We start from the raw sequence: 18,288 nt of genomic DNA, 5'->3' as shown, positions 1-18,288 counted from the left end.
GTACAGAAGGTACTGGAAACAAGATCTGAGAATTCTATGCTTTTTAGCTTTTCCTGAAACAATGGAACTTTTCGGTACATTCAATTCTCATGGATTTTTCTGCAGTTAGAGACATAAGGCTCCTCTATATTCTTCTGGGGTTATCCCTCCAGTTTTGGAGGGTTCAGCTCCAGTTTCACAGACGAGGATGAATCTGATCTGATAGCATCTGAATTTGCTTAGTTTCCTGTTGAAAATTTAAAAAGCACAATTTTGTTTGGTTACTTAAAATGACAGTTGAATTTAGGAAATGATTGCTTTGGTGTGATATAAAGGAAGTTAATACATTTGAAAAGGAAAGTGTTGGGTATACTGTTTTTCACCTGATAGCTAACAGTAATTGTTACACCTGTTGAGTTTTATATGATGTTAAGCACTTACATATATTGCTTTAGTTAATCTTCCCAAGTAATCTATGAGATATAGAACTTACTATTAGACAGATGAGGAAACAGACTTAGTTAAGCAACTCATCCAAGGATACAGAGCTGCTAAGTACTTTTGAAATCATAAAATTTGACTGTAGACTACACTCCCATACAAAGTGTCTCTATCTTGTATTAGTTATTCTTGTTGTTGTAACTTTTAGCATTTAAAACAAAAATCACAATTTCCTTTGACTGTGATTTTTTTTTTTTTTTACTTACTTAAAAGTATAACAAAAATATTCCAGGCAACCGAAAGCTGAGAACATGTTGGGGAAATGGAACGAATTGAAAAAGACAGTAGGTGATTATCTTCTCCTTTTCTCTGTTAAATTCTCTCCTGCAATCCAACAACCTTTGTTCTCTGATTCTGAACATCATTTTTTCATTGTTATTTAAACAACATGCCTTTGACTGTGAATGTTGATGGAACAAAATCAATGCAGAAAGGCTGCCTCTGATATAGAAGGTGAAAACGAGCTTTGAGGCAAATCTTATGTTGCTTCCTCAGGGTGGGTCCTACCTGAGTGACTCAGTTTTAGTATCAGCGAGAATTGGAAAGTGGAGAGGGTACTAGAGAAGGCGTGATTCATACCAGTGGCAACCTGTATTCACTCACTGGATGAATACTTATTAGTACCCATACAGATAATTGTTTATTGTTTCAGTACATTTAACTCCAGAAGAATGTTCAAGTAAATTGTTGTTAAGAGAGAGCAAGTAACATGACAGAAAAATGAAATTGGCTCTATAATACTCCAAGTCTCTAGGACATTTTAATTGTCATTTCAATCCACTCGAAGGAGCTGCCTACATTTCTATTTTACTGGACTTTTGTCATACAAAGTATTTGCAACCAGAATTTGAAAAACCTTCCTCTGAAATAGGTGCTTTGGTTTTAAAGGTCTCCTAATGTAATGTGACTGATGTAAATATGAAAATATGCACAGAAGAATGATTTGTTGCTCACAGTGTTATGCTAATGTTCAGCAAAATTGGTTGGGTAATATTCATTGCCCTTTCTTAAAGTATAATGAAAAGTGATTTATTGGTTTATATTCAATAGTGTATGTTCTAAAGTTTTATTTGGTTGCAAACATTATTCTCTACTTAAAATGCATTGTGGAAAGAAAATGTACATTTTACTGTAGCACAAATTAACTTTACTTGAGGATCAGTTAAAAGTGAAAGAATTACCAGCTGTGTTGGACGTTACTGGCCTTGCTATTGCCTCCGATTTGGTTTCACAGAGAAAGTCATCGATGGAGGGACTCAAGAGGGGTCTGCTTTCTTGCTGTTCATTCACCAGCTGAGAACAAATAAACACAGGTGTCAAAGGTTTTGTTAAATTGAAGAATCAGAAGAATTAAAATGCAACCTTGCAACGAAAATGAGAACAGCAAGCCTACCAAAAAATAAACAAATAAATAAATAATAGTGTAGGGGCAAGAAAGAAAAAAAAATACTGAGGGATGGGGAATGAGCCTTTTAGCACTTGTCAACATATTTTTGATGCAGCCAACTTTAATTTTTAAAGCTTAAGCCTTTTTTCTCCTCCTAGAACAGTTTTAGAAGTATTCTCAAATTTCAAGATGTAGAAAATGAATCTACTGAATCACGGTTCCTAAGGGCCAGTCCCACTCTTCACTTGAACAATAATCTCCTACTGAGACCTGGAACAGTGGCTTCAGACTTGGAGGTGACACATTATGGTTAGTGGTGTGTGGTAAGTACACACACACACAGATCTATGTGTGGGGATAAAAGCTCTCCTTTCTCTCTCTCTTAAAAAGCTCACGTCATCTACCGGCACACACCCTTTTTTACATTTCCTTGTAATGCTTTTGTAGTGCTTCACAAATATTATTTTGAAAGAGTACAAAATATTGTTATATTAAATGTTACATTAAATGCATATTCAGTAGATATGTTTGTGAAAATCTATATATAAAATAGATTTCTGTAAATTCAATTATATTGTCTCATTGGTTTATTTTCTAATTTCAGAAATCTTTCAGTTTGATTTTTAGTAGGTCTGTTGGTGGCAGCCAACTATTTACTTTCAGTTATTCCATATCTCTTGAATCCTGACTTCCTCAAGTTCTGTTTCAATGGTCAAAAGAAAAAATACACTTATAATACACAAGTGGTTCATCCGCTAACTGTCTTAGTTTTTCATGAGTTTTTATATTGGCCTTTCTTCAAATGGGCATAGCCATCTACTTTTCTACTTATCATAAGAAAAAGAAGTGCCTAAAAATCTCTAGATTTTTAAATACTTATCTGTAAGGCTGTATTTTAAGAGACATGTAAAAAAACAAATGAAGTGCTTTGGAGTATTAACAAATCAAACTATTTTATGCGACTCTACTCACTTTAACTTCATTATTTCTTTAACATAGTGTCAGTGGTATTATAGCTTAGAGCTTATGGAAGATGGCAAGAGACCTAAATAATGGTAAATATGGGAAGAAAAAATGCATTGCTATTATTGCTGAAGGAGGAATACGGAAACATTTAGTGATCATTTGGGGACTGAAAACCAAGAGGCACATTTGGTACTTTTGCATGTTCATCCTATTATCTAAACATGGATAAATCTCAGATCTTTGCTAGAGTTTAAGATTTTGACATAGAATTGGTAATTTGATTTTTATACATATTAATTTGTGGATGTTATCTAGGGATAAGCATTGAGAATGCCCATTTTCTTTTAGTATTCATGTTATCGTGATAGCAATTCCTTCAATTATTGTAAGTTTCAGTGGTACTATGTATAAAGACTCACAGATTTCTCTGGGAATCAAATTATGCAAGATCTCTTTTGGTCTTAACTTTTTTTGGAGGGATGCTCCCTTAACCTGTGAGTGAAACTCTGAGTCCCTTTGCATTTTGTTTTCCTAATTAGGATATTCTTGGGTATCACCCATCCTATTTATACTGAAATATTTTTTAATGTTGAGGGACTATGGGACTTCCATGTTTCTGAGATAAAATATATTTGAATTTTTATAAATGTCTATTTGAGTTTAGGAATTGTCTATTTGACATATATTTTCTGGCATAAAAGTCAATTTTATTATCTGCAAATATAGTTGAAAGCACTAGTATAGAATCTAATATATTAGAAAATGATGAAATGGTTAAACATCCATGATTCTGTGAGCTCTTCTGAGTTCACGAAAGTCCCCATATACTTTTTCTGAAAATGTGATTAGTTTTTTAGGACTTGGGCTTCATTTATGGTTAGTTCATGTAAAAACTTTGTGTATGCAAGAGTTTCCAAAGGACTGTACATTAATGTATATTTCTTGGCAGAACTTGCTCTTTTAACCATATGTGTTTAGAGTAATGACCCCGTCTAGTGTAATATCGCTATAATGATGTGGTCTTGACTTAGCAACACCCTTACTTCTAGGTCGGTCGTTCTTATGTCAAATGAGATCTGGATTCTGCTGTGCTACCAACATCATGGAGGGTGAAGGTCACCATCAAATATGGCACCACACTCCTCATAGAAGTCAGTGTAACAGGCTTGCACTTACTAAGCAGTACATTCTGATTACTTGGTCTCTGGTTCTATGTCTCATAGATCTATTGGCTAAAGTGTATAAGGTGCAAAGACAATACAACCGCAACTTTAAAAGTATATATATATATGTATGTGTGATGTCATCACTATCTCTTTAATAACCATTATTTCTCTGAAGTCTGATTTGATTGATAGATAACTAAGAATAATTTAGTTATTTCTTAGTCATAATTTGGAGATCAATTATTATGTGAAGATAAGTGTAAACTACCATCCACAAAAGTCCCCATATATATTTTTTCTTTACTTTGGATACAATTAAATTCTTTTGTTAAAATAAAGGACTGAAAATTTATTACTAAATCACAGCTCTATGAACAGACGTGTGGAATAGGCATAAATTACCTATAGTTTTAGAAGACCAGGGTGTTAGATTTCTGTACATACTTTTAGTTGTAAACACTGAAAAGTTATAGTCTAAATTTGATAAAAGAATTTTAGAAAGTAAGACCTTTGTCACATAAATATCTAGATGGAAAAATAAAGGAAAAAAGCACAATTAATTGAGAGATTTGTTCTTTTAGGCAAGTCTGCTGTACCAAAGGTAATAGTATGTTTTACTATAGTTTATTTTTGGAGCCTCTCTCCTCATTCAGACTTCAGGCTTATTTTCTGGAGAAAGTACCACTAGTATCCTCAGGTTTTTCTCAGCATAGGAGGAAAGGCATGCCAAAGGGGAGATTTTCCAGAGAGACCCTAGGGAGCCAGGACGAGGGCATGGATGGCTTCTCCAGTCTCCTAATCCTCTGCCTCAGCAGGTCTATGTCTCTTGCCCACCTACTGTCTTGTTTTTGGCCATACTGCACACCTGGACTGATGGAGATGTTATGTGTACCCAGTGCTAACTGAGATGCTTCTGTGGCTTTCTTCCACAGATACAAATCAAAGGGGAAATAAACTACTTTCTGAGTCAGTGCTTCTCAAGCTGAAGCACAGTTTAGCTGTTGGGAAATGCTGGGGTTGAAAAGGGGGGTGACTAGTGGCAGGGCTCAGAGGTGGAGAAGATAAAGGGCTAGATTTCACATAGTGTGGGAAGGTAGTTTGAGAACTGAAAGTCTTTTCGTTTTGATTGAAATATGGAAGATGAAACAGGAGATATCATACAGAAATCTTTCCTATAAGCTCTGAGGTCAGAGGTTATGGCTTACTCATATTTATATCCTTCAAAACTTCTAATAGAATCTCTTCATAGAAGAGGGGCTCAATAAAGGGCTACCAAATGGGACAGTAACTTTGCAGAAATTGAAGATATAAAAAGATCTCAAATAGTCCAATTTTGAACTGTGTTTTCAGTTGGATGAATTTAGGAATCATTACTTGAGCCCTACTAAATCCCATTTTATTTTTACTTGTATAGGTAAGAATAGCTTTTCACATGACCCGCTCCTCATTTTCAAACAAGTTTATGATTTTTATGGTGACTTGAGAATAAGTAAATCTTTTAGGTCATAAAGGGAAAATGCAAACTGAACTGACTCTCCCAAACAGTTCTCCTAAGCTTTACTTCCAAATCGTATGCCATTTATTCTCTCCTTATTCACTGGGAGAAGACTTCTTATTGACTTTCCTTTAGAATTCCTTTGATTTGAAAATACTTTATGAACTTACCTCATTTGATGCTTTGGGTACAGAGTACATTGATGTTATAAAAATAATAAAAGGTGAGTCAAAAAGTTCCTTTTTTTTTGAATAACTGAGTTGGAGTGATTGTAATTTTGGTCCAATTAGATTATCATAACCAAGTTAAAATAACCCACTTAATTAGTTGCTAGGGCATTTTTCTCACTCTGTTTATATTTTAAAAAATTTCATTTCCTATACTCCTTTGTCCCCTTCTCAGTATTTAGATAAATTCAAAAGCCTTTCTGATGGTGATAGATTCTTATTTCTCTTTCAGGATTCCATTTTACTGGCACATTGTCTGGGAACCTTCTGCAGTTCCAGGCAGCAAACTCCTTCTTACAGCATCTCCATGTTCCCTCCCATGCTTTCCCCAGTTTTATAACCTGAGTTTTACCTGTTTTCCTCCCACTAAACTATGACCTATTGGTTTAGAATAGAGACTAGAGACCTTACCCAATTCATTTTTGTATCTCATAGTAGCAGTTTAATAAATGTCGACTGATTTTATACAGTTTAACTGAATGGTGACTTGTATAAAAGAATTATTGCATGGGCATCCTCAATTTCATACTGGGTTTGATCAAGTCACAGAGAAGCCAGGTCCTCAGAAATGTTTACCAATTTTCTGATAGGTTTTAAATGACAAATCTAAGTTCATTCCCCGCCCCTCACCCCCCGTGTCACATCATTTAAATATGTGGAAACCTAGAGTTACCTAAGGAAACATTTCCTAATGAAAATCTTCTACCAAAACATCAAGAATGCAGAGTGCGTGTCTAAAGAGAAAAATTGGAACAAAAGCATAGGCCTGCTCCACATCGTTCTTGGAAGAAGGACATGGACCAATGCAAATGGGAAGCCAGCGGCACTTCAAGATATAACACTACTACTTCCCTCAGGGATTTTAAATCAGATATTCAGGTTGGGAGATTTCGTGGGGAAACCCTTACACGGTCAGTGGACATGGAAACAAAAGGAATTAGCAGAAGTAAGAAGACAGGTGAGAACTTCCATATAGTGGTTACTTGTCACTCAGTTCAAAAGACTATTGAACCTTTACTCCTTCCTTACAATCAGAGGTTGTGATTGTTGTCAAATGCCTTCAATTTACTTATGACTTAGACTGGTCACTTGATGTGGCTAATACTAGCCACCGCAGGATGAAATTGGTTCCTAATTGTGTTTTGTGTTGAGCAAAATGCAGATGGTATCATCCAGCTTTAATGAAGTATTGTCTGTTTTAAAACTTTGTATAAAAATGCATTTGCCTTCGTTCAACTTGAATTTCTCTAATTTCAATGTTAAAAAATTAAATTATATGATCCAAGCTACGGGAATATTTAACCAAGATGAAAGGAGAACATTTTGCTTTTAAATACTGCCTGTTATTTAAGTTTCAGTATATGTTTATATAACTTAGGTTGTGACTGAAATCTAAGTTTGTTTATCTTTAACCAATATATTGCTTAGATGTTTCATTTTAAAAAAAGAGCTAAAGATTATAATTTATATCACTAAGAATTAACTTCAGACCAAACTACATTTTAGATAATAAAACAAGGTCTTTAAAGATAACAATCCATTATTCTGTAATTTTACGCTTCAGATGATGATCTCAAATTTTTTCTAGTTTAAAGTAAAATATTCTATTTTTATTTTTACACATTTTAATACTTAAAGAATAATCTTAATAGTTAAAAAATTGAAGTAAATAAGTTACAAAACAGCTAACAAATATCTCACGTTTGTAATGTTGATTTATAAAATTTGTAATATCATGTCTTTACTGCATCTAAATGATAGAAAAAATTTAAGGTTGTTTTCTTTCGATATAAATAAAAACACAAATATGCTTTTAATAAGTATATCTTTATGCATTTTGAAAATGTCTTTATTATTTGTCCCCCTGTTGATTCAAAGCACATGTCATTTGTTAAGTAGGTTTCGTTCATAATTTTGTAACTGAGCTATTTGTTCATGGCTTTATGAGTCTTATCTGAGTTTAGATATTCGTGCAATGCCCATCAAAATAGTGACCATATCAAAACTAAGTTAGTTGACTCAATTCATCAATTCATCGAAGACAATTAAATCAATACCATGAGTCCCTTAAGTATTCAGACTTTGGGAGATTTGTCATGGTAACTCTAACACCGGACAGAATTAATCTTTTATGAATTAATAGGAGAAACAGTTCTGTCCCCTACTCTGCTCCCCTACCCCCAGCAGTTCCAATACAGTATAGGAGTCCCAGTGGATCTTCTTGTAAAGGATACCATGTGATAACTTTCAATTCTTTGGCTTGATCTAAATATCGACCAACTGACTACAAATTTTTTCCTGAGGGGATAGTTAGATTTATAAAATATGAATCTATTCATGGGGAAAATGAACAGATATTACTGTTTACAGCTTGAATAGCAGTAACAGTAGGGCAGGCAGGAAAACATAATTAGAGCAATTGTTTCAAGTTAGTAACAGAAACCGAAACAAAGCTATATTTAGTAGTCTTGAGAATGTTTTTACCCATCAAGGACATTACTCTTTTTATTTTTATTACAATAAAGATAAAATTACATCAATATGGAGGTATAAGATGGTGGGGGCAGATAGAAAAACAAAGGCCGAGTTCGCTTAAAAAAAAACAAAAATAAACAAACAAAAAACTCCCTTAACAAGAAGAAGTTTGGAATACATTGTTTTAAGGCACCATACTCTATAGGAAAAAAATGAATGGGCTATACCTTGCTAAAAAAAATACCAGGAGAGGTGGTTAAAATGAAAATTGCTGAAAGTTCTTTATGAGAGAAAAATATTCACTAAGGTCATTTCTTTCTCATAAAGAACAAATTTTTTTTTCTATAATATAATCAATTTTTGGCACACAGTTTTCTCTTCTATTCTCAAATTGGATTTATTTATACTATTACAGTCTAGAGCAGTGCTGCTCATATAATGAGAACCTGGTCATTTTAGATTTTCTAGTAGCCATTTAAAAAAAAAGTGAAAAGAAACGGGTGAAAATAATTTTTTTAGCAATATATTTTATTTAGCCCAATATATCCCAAATATTATCTTTTTAACATGTAATCAATATAGAAATTATTAATGTGCTAATTTACATTATGTTTCTTTAGACTTTTCTTCAGAATCTTGTGTGTATTTTCTACTAGCACGTCTGAGTTTGTGGGGAGTGACAAAGTACTCAATAAGCACATGCCTAGTGGCTACTGGATTGAACATCACAGATCTAGAGAAACCTTTTCCTCGAAGACTTGACAATTCACATCTTTGTCTTTCCTTCAATCCTTTCATCAATGCACATTTGTTTACATACTGTTTGACTTAAAGTGTTAGTCTAGGACAGCATGAACTTGAGCTTTTTTAAAGTGCTGGACATATTGTTTGTTAATACAAAATTAATAATTAAATTCAACAAAAAGAGCAATTCTCAGCGGTTCAGCAATCTCTGAGTTCACATTACCTGGCCAACTCTACTGTTTTGTTCAATATGTTCAATGTACTATAAATGACTTCACGGGAGTATGTTTGGCTAAATTCCTCTACAAGTGAGTGTAATAATCACATAACACACAAAAAAATGCTTCAATGGAAACTATGCTTATAATAATCTGTTGAATGAGCAGTTGCTAAACAAGTGAGGGACTTTGTGTTTCAAGGACTTATTCTATCACAGGACATTATTGAAATAGCAGCAATTAGCTTCAGATGTATCTGGATCTATGAATGAGCAGCTGGCATCAACACACCAGTGATGAAGATGAGTCGATGTATTCGGCAGTATGTAGCATTATGTAATAAGGGGCTTTGCAGGAGACACTGGGACAAACATGTTTCAAGACACTAATACATTCACACAGGATCACGAGTAAGAATGTGGTATATGGTACACGGATTGGATGCTGTGGTGCCATGAGAAGTACTCACTTTTTCAGATCATTCTGCTGCTTTTTGGCTTGTGCACGCCACTGGTGCATAGCAGGGAAGAAGCCACTTGTGTATAGTGGAAAAAGTATATCAACTAATAAAACTGCATTTGACTGAGAAATAATTGTATCACAGCTGTCACTGAATTAATTCCATAAAATTAACAACACAACAGGTGCATTACATTTTATGAATCAGAACTGTTTGCTGATTCATAAACTAGCCAGTATGCAACAAGAATATGATGCATCAAAGAAAGCATTATATAATCTTCATGCAGGAAAATTGTAACTAATACCTCAGAAACAGTTAATGCAACATTTGACAGGGATTAAAGAAGGAACTTGGTACACACAAATGTTCTGAATATGAGAAAATGGTAATAATCACAATTTCTTTTCTAAATTAAAAAATAAAAAATATTATTTTGCATTAAATTTTAAATTCAAGCTTAGGTGATCATGATAATTTTGGACATTTGAAAAGGATTACTGGGAAGCACATAGCAAGGCATGGTTTTAGGGAAAAAGAATTTTGGAGACTAGAGCCTATCCTAAATTGTGATGCCCTGAAATGATACGTTGCAGTACAACTATGCCAATCGCAAATCTTGATAGGTATTATCTGCTGATGTATATGGCTCTGTCCTTAGCCAAGAATTTAAAGTAGTTCTCACTTCCCTTAGCATTCACCTGAGAAACTATGGACTGAATATTTGGACATGGATTCTATCGAAGGCAAGAGATGAGTGTAAAATTGTATGTTTTACTGTGTAAATTATGCAAAGAATGGAGACCTTGGCAAATCTTAAGCAAATTTCTTTCCAACCACCGCTATGTGTCATTGGGAAGAAGCATCTCTTCTTCTTTATGGATAAAAACTCGCGGCATGAAATTTATCCCAAAGTCCTGGGAATCATTAGTAACTTTTCTAATATTCAATTTTGATGTTACATGTTGTTATAATTTTCATTACTTACAACATAGTGATTAGAATAAAATAAAACCACACATGTTGGCAACAGCTGGGGATGTGATCTGATGATATTCTAAAAATAAGTTGCCATAATTTAGCTTTTGATATGAGGACTGTAAATGGACATTTCTCTAATTCTAGACATTTTCATATAATTGGAACTGAATCACTGCACTTACTATTGCGTTATGGAAAAAAAGAAATGTTTACGATAACAATCTATTTAAATCATAAGATAAATGAAAGTAAAAATATTTTTCATTTAAGAATTTAAAACTGATAGTTCCACAGAGTGGTGATGAGTATATTATACATATTTATGTGGATTTTACAGGGTGTTTCAAAAGTCCCTGAGGACATACAGGATTCATAGTCTCAGCATGTCTTTGCATATAAATGCAAACTTTTTTCTATACTTGTTATAATAAGTGCTGAAAATGGCCCTCATGTGCTTATAATAGAGATGATATTTTTGTTGTCAAGGTCACTAAGTATAAGAGGGGTCACAGATGCCATTTTCTGCAGGGGGACTCAGGGACTTCTGGCTCATTCCTGTAAACTAGTTATCCACATAAATATGTGTAGACATATATGTAGTATGCATAGTCACAACATAAATATATTTAACATTTAAGAAAATTTAGATATCCTACTGGTAAACTGACATATGTATACAATATAACTTGTATTTATTCATAGGAATTTGATTTTTTTGGTTGTTGTTCTTCAAATTGTTGTTCTTAGCTTAATTGTTATTTCTTTCCCAAAGTTGTTAACAAGACTCCTTTATAAAGAAGCAACATGTTTCACTTGCACGTACATTTTCTTTTTTAAACTAAAGTTAAGTAATGAAAATTAATATTCACAAATAAATAACTAAATGATGGAATTTTCCTTTTTTTTTTTTTAGCAATTTTGGTTTTCATTTTATATTATATAATTTTTTTTCATTGAAACTGTGGTTTTTAAGAAATTGGTTCAAGTTAATGTTTTTTTTCTAGTTATAAATCACAACGTCTGATATATTAACATATGTCAGCTTCCTACAGGAACCCTATGGGTCTGCCCACCTGTGATGTCATAGTAAGGAGGGGCTTTTCTTCAGCAGACTCCTCCCTCGGTATCTCCTTCATCACCATGGCAACAGCCTTATCTGCCGCCCTAGAGCCTTTTCCCTATAACAGTGAAATCAACAATGACTTGTATCAGGAGAAATCTTTAACTTATGATTTATTACAAGATATTCTAATGTTTAAAGAGCAATCCAACAAAAATGAAGAGGTAGGCTGCTGCAAGTGAATCTTGAGGCTTTTGGCTGAGGAGAAAACACACGAAATCTGAAAAAAGATTATTTGTGAACTTTTAGTTAGCTACTTTGTCACCTTTACAGCTGACATATTATATTTAATTTTAACATAGTATTTTATATGTATAATATATTTTAAGGCAATTTGCATGACATGAACATAATTTTTGTAGTATCGATTTAAAAACATGGATTGCCTGTTATGTTCATTTATAAATTATTCCTATATAATCCCTAAAAGTTTTGAATGAGGGTGACGAGTCTGGGACAAGGATTAGGATCAGGGTCTGACTCCCACAGAGGGTTTGGTGGGTGGTCTCTGGGTCTGTCATTTTTGAGGGGATTGGGCATAAAAAGAATAAAAGTATCATAAAACCTCTAAAAATTTTTCAGTGGCTTAACATCACAGGAATTCACCCAACTTATTTATTTTGTGGAGATGGTATGAAAAAAAATTGTAACTCTCAATGTTTTTGAAACCAAAGAACTTCAATTTTAGAATGTCTTTTAATTGGAAAATCCCATAAATCCAGATGTAAATAAAGGATGATTAATAATTGAGGCACTGATCGATATAGATATAAATATAGATGTAGATATCTATATCTCCCTACATTTTTTGTCTCATATAAGCAGAATTGTGGGCTATGAAGGGTATACTGGTTTCTATATTTTTGGTTGAACAGGTTTTGAAGATTTTGAGAGTGAATATGGCATAATGGAAAAAAAAAACCACACAAAATATCACCTTCCCAACCCAATTAGAAAAATGTCATACTATGTAAAAATTAAATAATCTTTAAGCACTTTAAAAACAAAAAAAACTTCCATTTTCTTAGGTTTCTGAGCAGAACCTCCCTGGAGAAAATGATTTTATACTAAGAGTACATATGAAATGTGCTGTGTTGTAAATCTACTTAAAATACAAATGTAGCATACAGAAATAACGTAGGCAAAGAAACAAAAATGGACATATGGGGGTCTGTTGTCTGAAAGGAAATTAAGCGCTAGGGTGAATATTAACCGCAGAGGTTAACAAATCTTGATAGTTTCTATGCAACTAAAAAGGATAGAACTATATTATTATCATGGGCTTGCACAGGGCTTTAAGTATTTAGAAGGTAGGTTTACTCTGGGAAGTAAAACACTGTCCATTTTCTCAGGCATTGCCTTTCTAAAGTGCAATGAGTGGTAAATTTTATTTAAGAAAGCAAAGAAAATCTTTCTATATAGTAACTGGTTTTTAAAAATGTGTGAATTTCTTTATAATGCTGAAAGTTTCCTTTGGTTTGTTTTGACTTAAGAACTAGCATTATTGAATGATAATGTGTTATTTCCATGATGGAATATCAACTACTAGAGATTTTATTCATCAGATATAACAGTTGTAGTTATCATATATGTTCTGAAAAGTTTATATGGCCACAATTCTTAGAATAACTGACTTCTGGAAGAATAAAGGGAAAACGATTTATTGCATAAAAAATTGGAGTGCATAATCATCCCAGGTTTTTAAATGATGCAATGTGAACTTCCTAAAATAGACATACGTACAATTCTGAATTTTGGGAAAAGATTTACTGTGGCACTGTTAAGCTATTTTACGTTTTTTCAAAACAAAAATTATTTAAATGAAACATTATATACTATAAGCTTAGTATACGTTTATAAGCTACACTCATTTACAGACTAAATATAGTTTAATAAATATTTTTGCAGTTTCTTTTTTTCAAAAGAGCAAAATCATTTGTGAAGAAGTCTTTCCATGCTCCAAGAAGTTCTAATAGTATAGCAATAAACAAAGTGGCATGCTTACATTTAAATTCCTAATATACTTAAAATAACAAATCTAATGTTACAAAGTATTAATTTTTTTTTTTAAAGAATAATACTTCAGACTCTTTTCTTGAGCTAAGGAAAAAATGTCAACTGATAAGCATCTCAAACATTTTTAGGACATATTTCAACATACTATTTATTTGAAATGCTACCAATCCACAAACTACATATAGATATTTTTCACATGTGCAACTATAATAGCTAAAATTAGCAACGGACATGCCATTTTACTAAAACAAAAACAAAACAAAACAAAAATTAGTCCTTTCATGCTGAACTCTAGAACAAAGCAGTGGTCAGCTAGAAAGGATATATAATTAACACATGCGGTGCTTTTTATTTCTTGCAGAAAAACCCACCAAAGCCAGAGTCAGGTCACTTTTTTGAAGACAGTGCCACTTTTTCTTCAAGGTTACACCTACTACCTGAAAAGAGTCATGACACCCAGGTTAGAACCTGCTAACAAAGGTCTTTCATTATAGACTTTTGGCTTTTGAGTCATTACCCCACGAACCTCACTGTTTCATAAGTGTGGTACAGTCCGAGAACGGAACATGAAGGTCTGGCACAGTGACATCTCCAGGATTCCAAAGAGCGTCTAACACCACTGCCAAATCAAGTGAATACACTCAAATGTCACACCAAGAAGTCCCCCAGATCATACTGCCACTTCTACCTAGTATCTTCAAATCAAGCTGGGTTATTTCTGACTTGTCCATTTACCTTGTGGCATAACATTTCTAAAATTCAGAACCCGGCTGATAACTGATTTGTTAATTCATGAAACAACACAACTTTGCTTATCAGCAGCTCTACAGGGCTGACGGTAATACAACTGTGCAGGTTTTTTCCTTGTTTGAAGTCAGCGGCTTAAAACATTGTTAAGAACTCTATGCGTATAATTATCCAGACTTCAAGCTCAGTTTCTAAATACAACTACACCAAAGGAAAATATTAATCTATTATTTGAAGTAACACGAAGACAGTAAAAATAAAATAATTGACTGAATATACACTCAAGCATGTAAGTGGATGTAGATTACATTAAGCCAGGATACATTTATGTCATTCTTAGCAGTGACAGAAAAGAATAGTGGGATTGTACAAGTTGATTATCACATCGTGACACCCTCCAGCAATTATTTCAGCCTGTTTCTTTTCAAACAATATTTCAAAATCACCTTTTCCCACCACCTTGTTGAATTTCTTAAGATATTTTTGATTGTTTGGAAAGCAATATTAACATAAGGGGTAAATTCTATTTTTCTTGGTGGTTTGCTGTAGAAAATTCTTTGATATTTCTCTTTGTTTGTTTTATCATTTTGTTTCCTTACCAATGAAACACATAAAAGTATAGCTTTTCTAACAAATAATCATTCTTGAGAATAGTCTTTTATTAACTTCTATTATAAGACAGGCATAAATGAATGAAACACAGCGCGTATAGCAAGCGACACTAGCATTAGTAAGCAAACCCAGTTTTGGCTCCCTTCTGTTTTTTAAAATATAGAATATAAGAAACAGAGCAAAAAAAGTCACAGGATATTCTCAGCTGGACACCAGGCTATGAAGCTACCAGATATCTTCAGATGAGGAGGTATTGGCCCCAGACCTGTCTCACGAGGAAGGGAACTACATTATTTGGAGAAGCTGCTATGTGCTGGGCCCTCTGTTAGGTGTTTTATGTGTTTTTATTTGTTTGATTGCATGAGAGCTCTGTGGGATTCCAATTATCTTTGCTAGGTATTTCGGGATATTGAGGCTCTGAGATGGATTGATTTGGTCAAGGCCTCAAAGCTAGTATGTGGCTGAGCCAGGATGGGAAACCCAGACCTGGCTCCCAGCTTCCTTCTCTACTACACTGTTACGTCTTCATCTGGCTTGAAGGGCTGGAGGGCTCTCCAAGTAGCCCTCACTGACTGTCACACATGCAGGTTGTTTTATGATATCACTCAAGCTTTGGGCAGCAACCTCTTCTTGGTGTAATGACAGAGTCTGGATCAAGCAAACATTTTTGAGAAATATTTTCTTCTATTTGCAGTGGTTAATAAGAATCAGCCACCCATAATTTCACTCATAAGCACAATTCTACCAACATGTTTCTGTTTCTCCTATCTTCGTGGAAAACTAACCTAAGCATTTCACGTATCACATTTCTTTTTATTCTGCAGATCTTAATTAGGTTTGTAAGATCAGCGTCTCTCTAATTCTGATTAAATGCTAACTCAATGCTATTAAATGCCATCTTTACTAGGATTTTTCTGAACACTATTTTGGGTACATGGAGTACTTAAAGTATGTAATTCCATGGTTACATAGTCCATTCATAAGCAATTTTCTAGTTGCAGATTCTATTACTGCTATATGAAGCTTTGTAATTTAAAGAAATAACTTTTAATAATCTATCAACAATAATCCAGGGTATTTCTATCAGAGATATTAAACAGAAGATATGGAGATATCTTAAATTAGGGGAAAAGTAGAAGATTACAACAGTAGGCCATCTCTGGTAACCCCAAATTATCTATGTATGAATTAAAAAATAGTCTTCCTTTTATTCCGATTACAAAAATTAATACATGCCATTGCCAAAAATTGAGGAAAAAAATATATATAAAAAAATAAAAATAACAAACCTGACATTTTCATGCATTTTCCTCAAAATTTTACCTTTACATTATTGGAGATCAAACAGTTTTTTTTAGGATGGCTGTTTTAAGGATGGACAAACTACCATCAAGCTTACAAGTGTGAATGTACTGAATACATTTCTTCCTATATACATACATATAAATAAATGTCTGCCATCTATAACATTTTGGCAACTTGGTTCAAAACGAAATGGTATTCAGTTTCACATATGCTAAAAAAATTATATATCCCTTAAATTCTGGATCCTGAACTGAAACGCACTTGCTGGAAACTGGCCACTAAAGGCTAATTTCTGATAGCTTATCTCTCTCTGTCTGTCATGTGCAGAGCCAGGATAAACTTCTCTTACTCAGGAAGGTAAATATCACAGTAAGTGTCATGCTCTCTTCAAACTTCCAACACAGCAAAAGGTTAGAGCAATTTCCCCAGTATCCTCTGAACGCTGCCAATCCCCATCTACCCCATGGTGTTCTTTCCCAGCTCATTGGTTTCCTGTAGATTTCTTCCAACATAGAGGAGGGTTCAGACCATGCTGGTTCCAGCACACTTGTCTTTAACTCATTTTCCCACAACAGAATGTTTCATAAATTTAAAAAGTGGTACAAATAGAACTAAATCTGAGCATACTGGTCAATCCTTACTTCTAGACATTCCAAAGGAACCACAGATCTAGATGTATACAATTGGGAAGCATGAACAGAATTCTGTCTTTTCTTAACCAGAGATTCTGATGTGGAATACACAAATCATAATAAATTCACCATGGGTTCAGTGATCTGTTTTTAGCTGGAAATAATGTGATTTCCGATTCCTGAGTGTGGGTAGTAATGTTGCAGTGAAGACATTTTGGTGCCTTTTTATTTAAAATAATGGCACAGGGCATTTAAACAGAGGACTGCCATCTGACCCTCCATATATTTCTCACCATCTTTCTTTCCCCCCGCCAGCATTGTTTTTCTGTGCACTCTTCCTTTTCTAGGAAGTTGTCTGAAATGAGTGACGAGTGACTCTAATTACATTCTACTAAATAACTCCTGTACCCTCAGTTTGTGTTATGTGCTAATGGGCACGGTTTGCTAGACCCTTCCAGACTGTGAATGTGGTGGGAGAAAGTCATGGGTCGCACGCTCCATGGTCTTAACTTTAACCGTCCCCAGTGAGAGTTGCTGGGATTCCAAGCCCATCACAGGATGTTTACTTTCCCTAAGCTGAAAGATGGGTGCTGGGGGACATGATTTTCACAGCCCGTTTGCCTTCATGGGACCCTTCCTCCATGAAAAGATACTAAAACTTGTGTTTTATGACTGTGTTGGTCCAGACTGGATTTACAGTTACACATTCATTATTATAAGAGTTATTTTTGGGATTCTCATTTTAAGAGGGATTAAAATTAGAATGTTTTTATGGGCCCTTAACAGTATCTTGGGCCCTATGAACTGTGCCCACTGTGCCTAATGCATAAGTAGACTCTGGGTGGGTGTCTTCTCAGCAGTCAGTGCCGCGCCCCACTCTGAGGTGGCTGTGCTGTCCCTGGAGCTGATCGCTCTGTCACCTCTTTCCGGGGTTTATTTTGGCAGCAGCTGCTTTCACACCCCCACCCCCTCCCTCTCCACTTCCATGGTGGCTGCTTCGTCCTAACAGACCCCTTTGCTACTGCTGCTACTCTTAGTATTTTGGCTAGGATCCAGGGACCCTCTGACAGGACCCTCTGACACTAGTCTTCCCCTACCCATGATTTCGCTTCCAGTGATTTCAGTTACTTGTGGTCAACTGCAGTTCGAAAATATTAAATGCAAAATTCCAGAAATAAACAATTCATAAGTTTTAAGTTGCACGCTGTTCTGAGTAGCCTGATGAGGTCTCAAGGCAACCTCATCACCCTTCCTGCC

At 34.4% G+C, this 18,288-nt stretch overlaps 1 protein-coding gene across 16 annotated transcripts in view; it reads right to left on the bottom strand.

Moving 5' to 3' along the window:
* Window positions 1-18,288, bottom strand: part of PEX5L (peroxisomal biogenesis factor 5 like) — a 197,442-nt gene that overhangs the window by 66,127 nt on the left and 113,027 nt on the right. For 7 of the 16 annotated variants that reach the window (XM_033089353.1, XM_033089376.1, XM_033089340.1 and 4 more), the window contains 2 exons: window positions 11,673-11,777; window positions 1,662-1,773 (listed from right to left, as the gene is read on the bottom strand). In XM_033089353.1, the coding sequence (XP_032945244.1) occupies window positions 1,662-1,773; window positions 11,673-11,777 (217 nt within the window). Of the gene's footprint in view, window positions 1-1,661; window positions 1,774-9,627; window positions 9,668-11,672; window positions 11,778-14,106; window positions 14,173-18,288 lie in introns of those variants that run through there. The other 9 variants (XM_033089381.1, XM_033089417.1, XM_033089442.1 and 6 more) reach the window with 4 other exon arrangements.

The sequence above is a fragment of the Rhinolophus ferrumequinum genome, chromosome 2, assembly GCF_004115265.2.
Source record: "Rhinolophus ferrumequinum isolate MPI-CBG mRhiFer1 chromosome 2, mRhiFer1_v1.p, whole genome shotgun sequence".
NCBI classification, from domain to species: Eukaryota; Metazoa; Chordata; class Mammalia; order Chiroptera; family Rhinolophidae; genus Rhinolophus; species Rhinolophus ferrumequinum.
The sequence above is the reverse complement of the archived record's forward strand: the minus strand, read 5'-3'. Positions and strand labels throughout refer to the sequence as shown.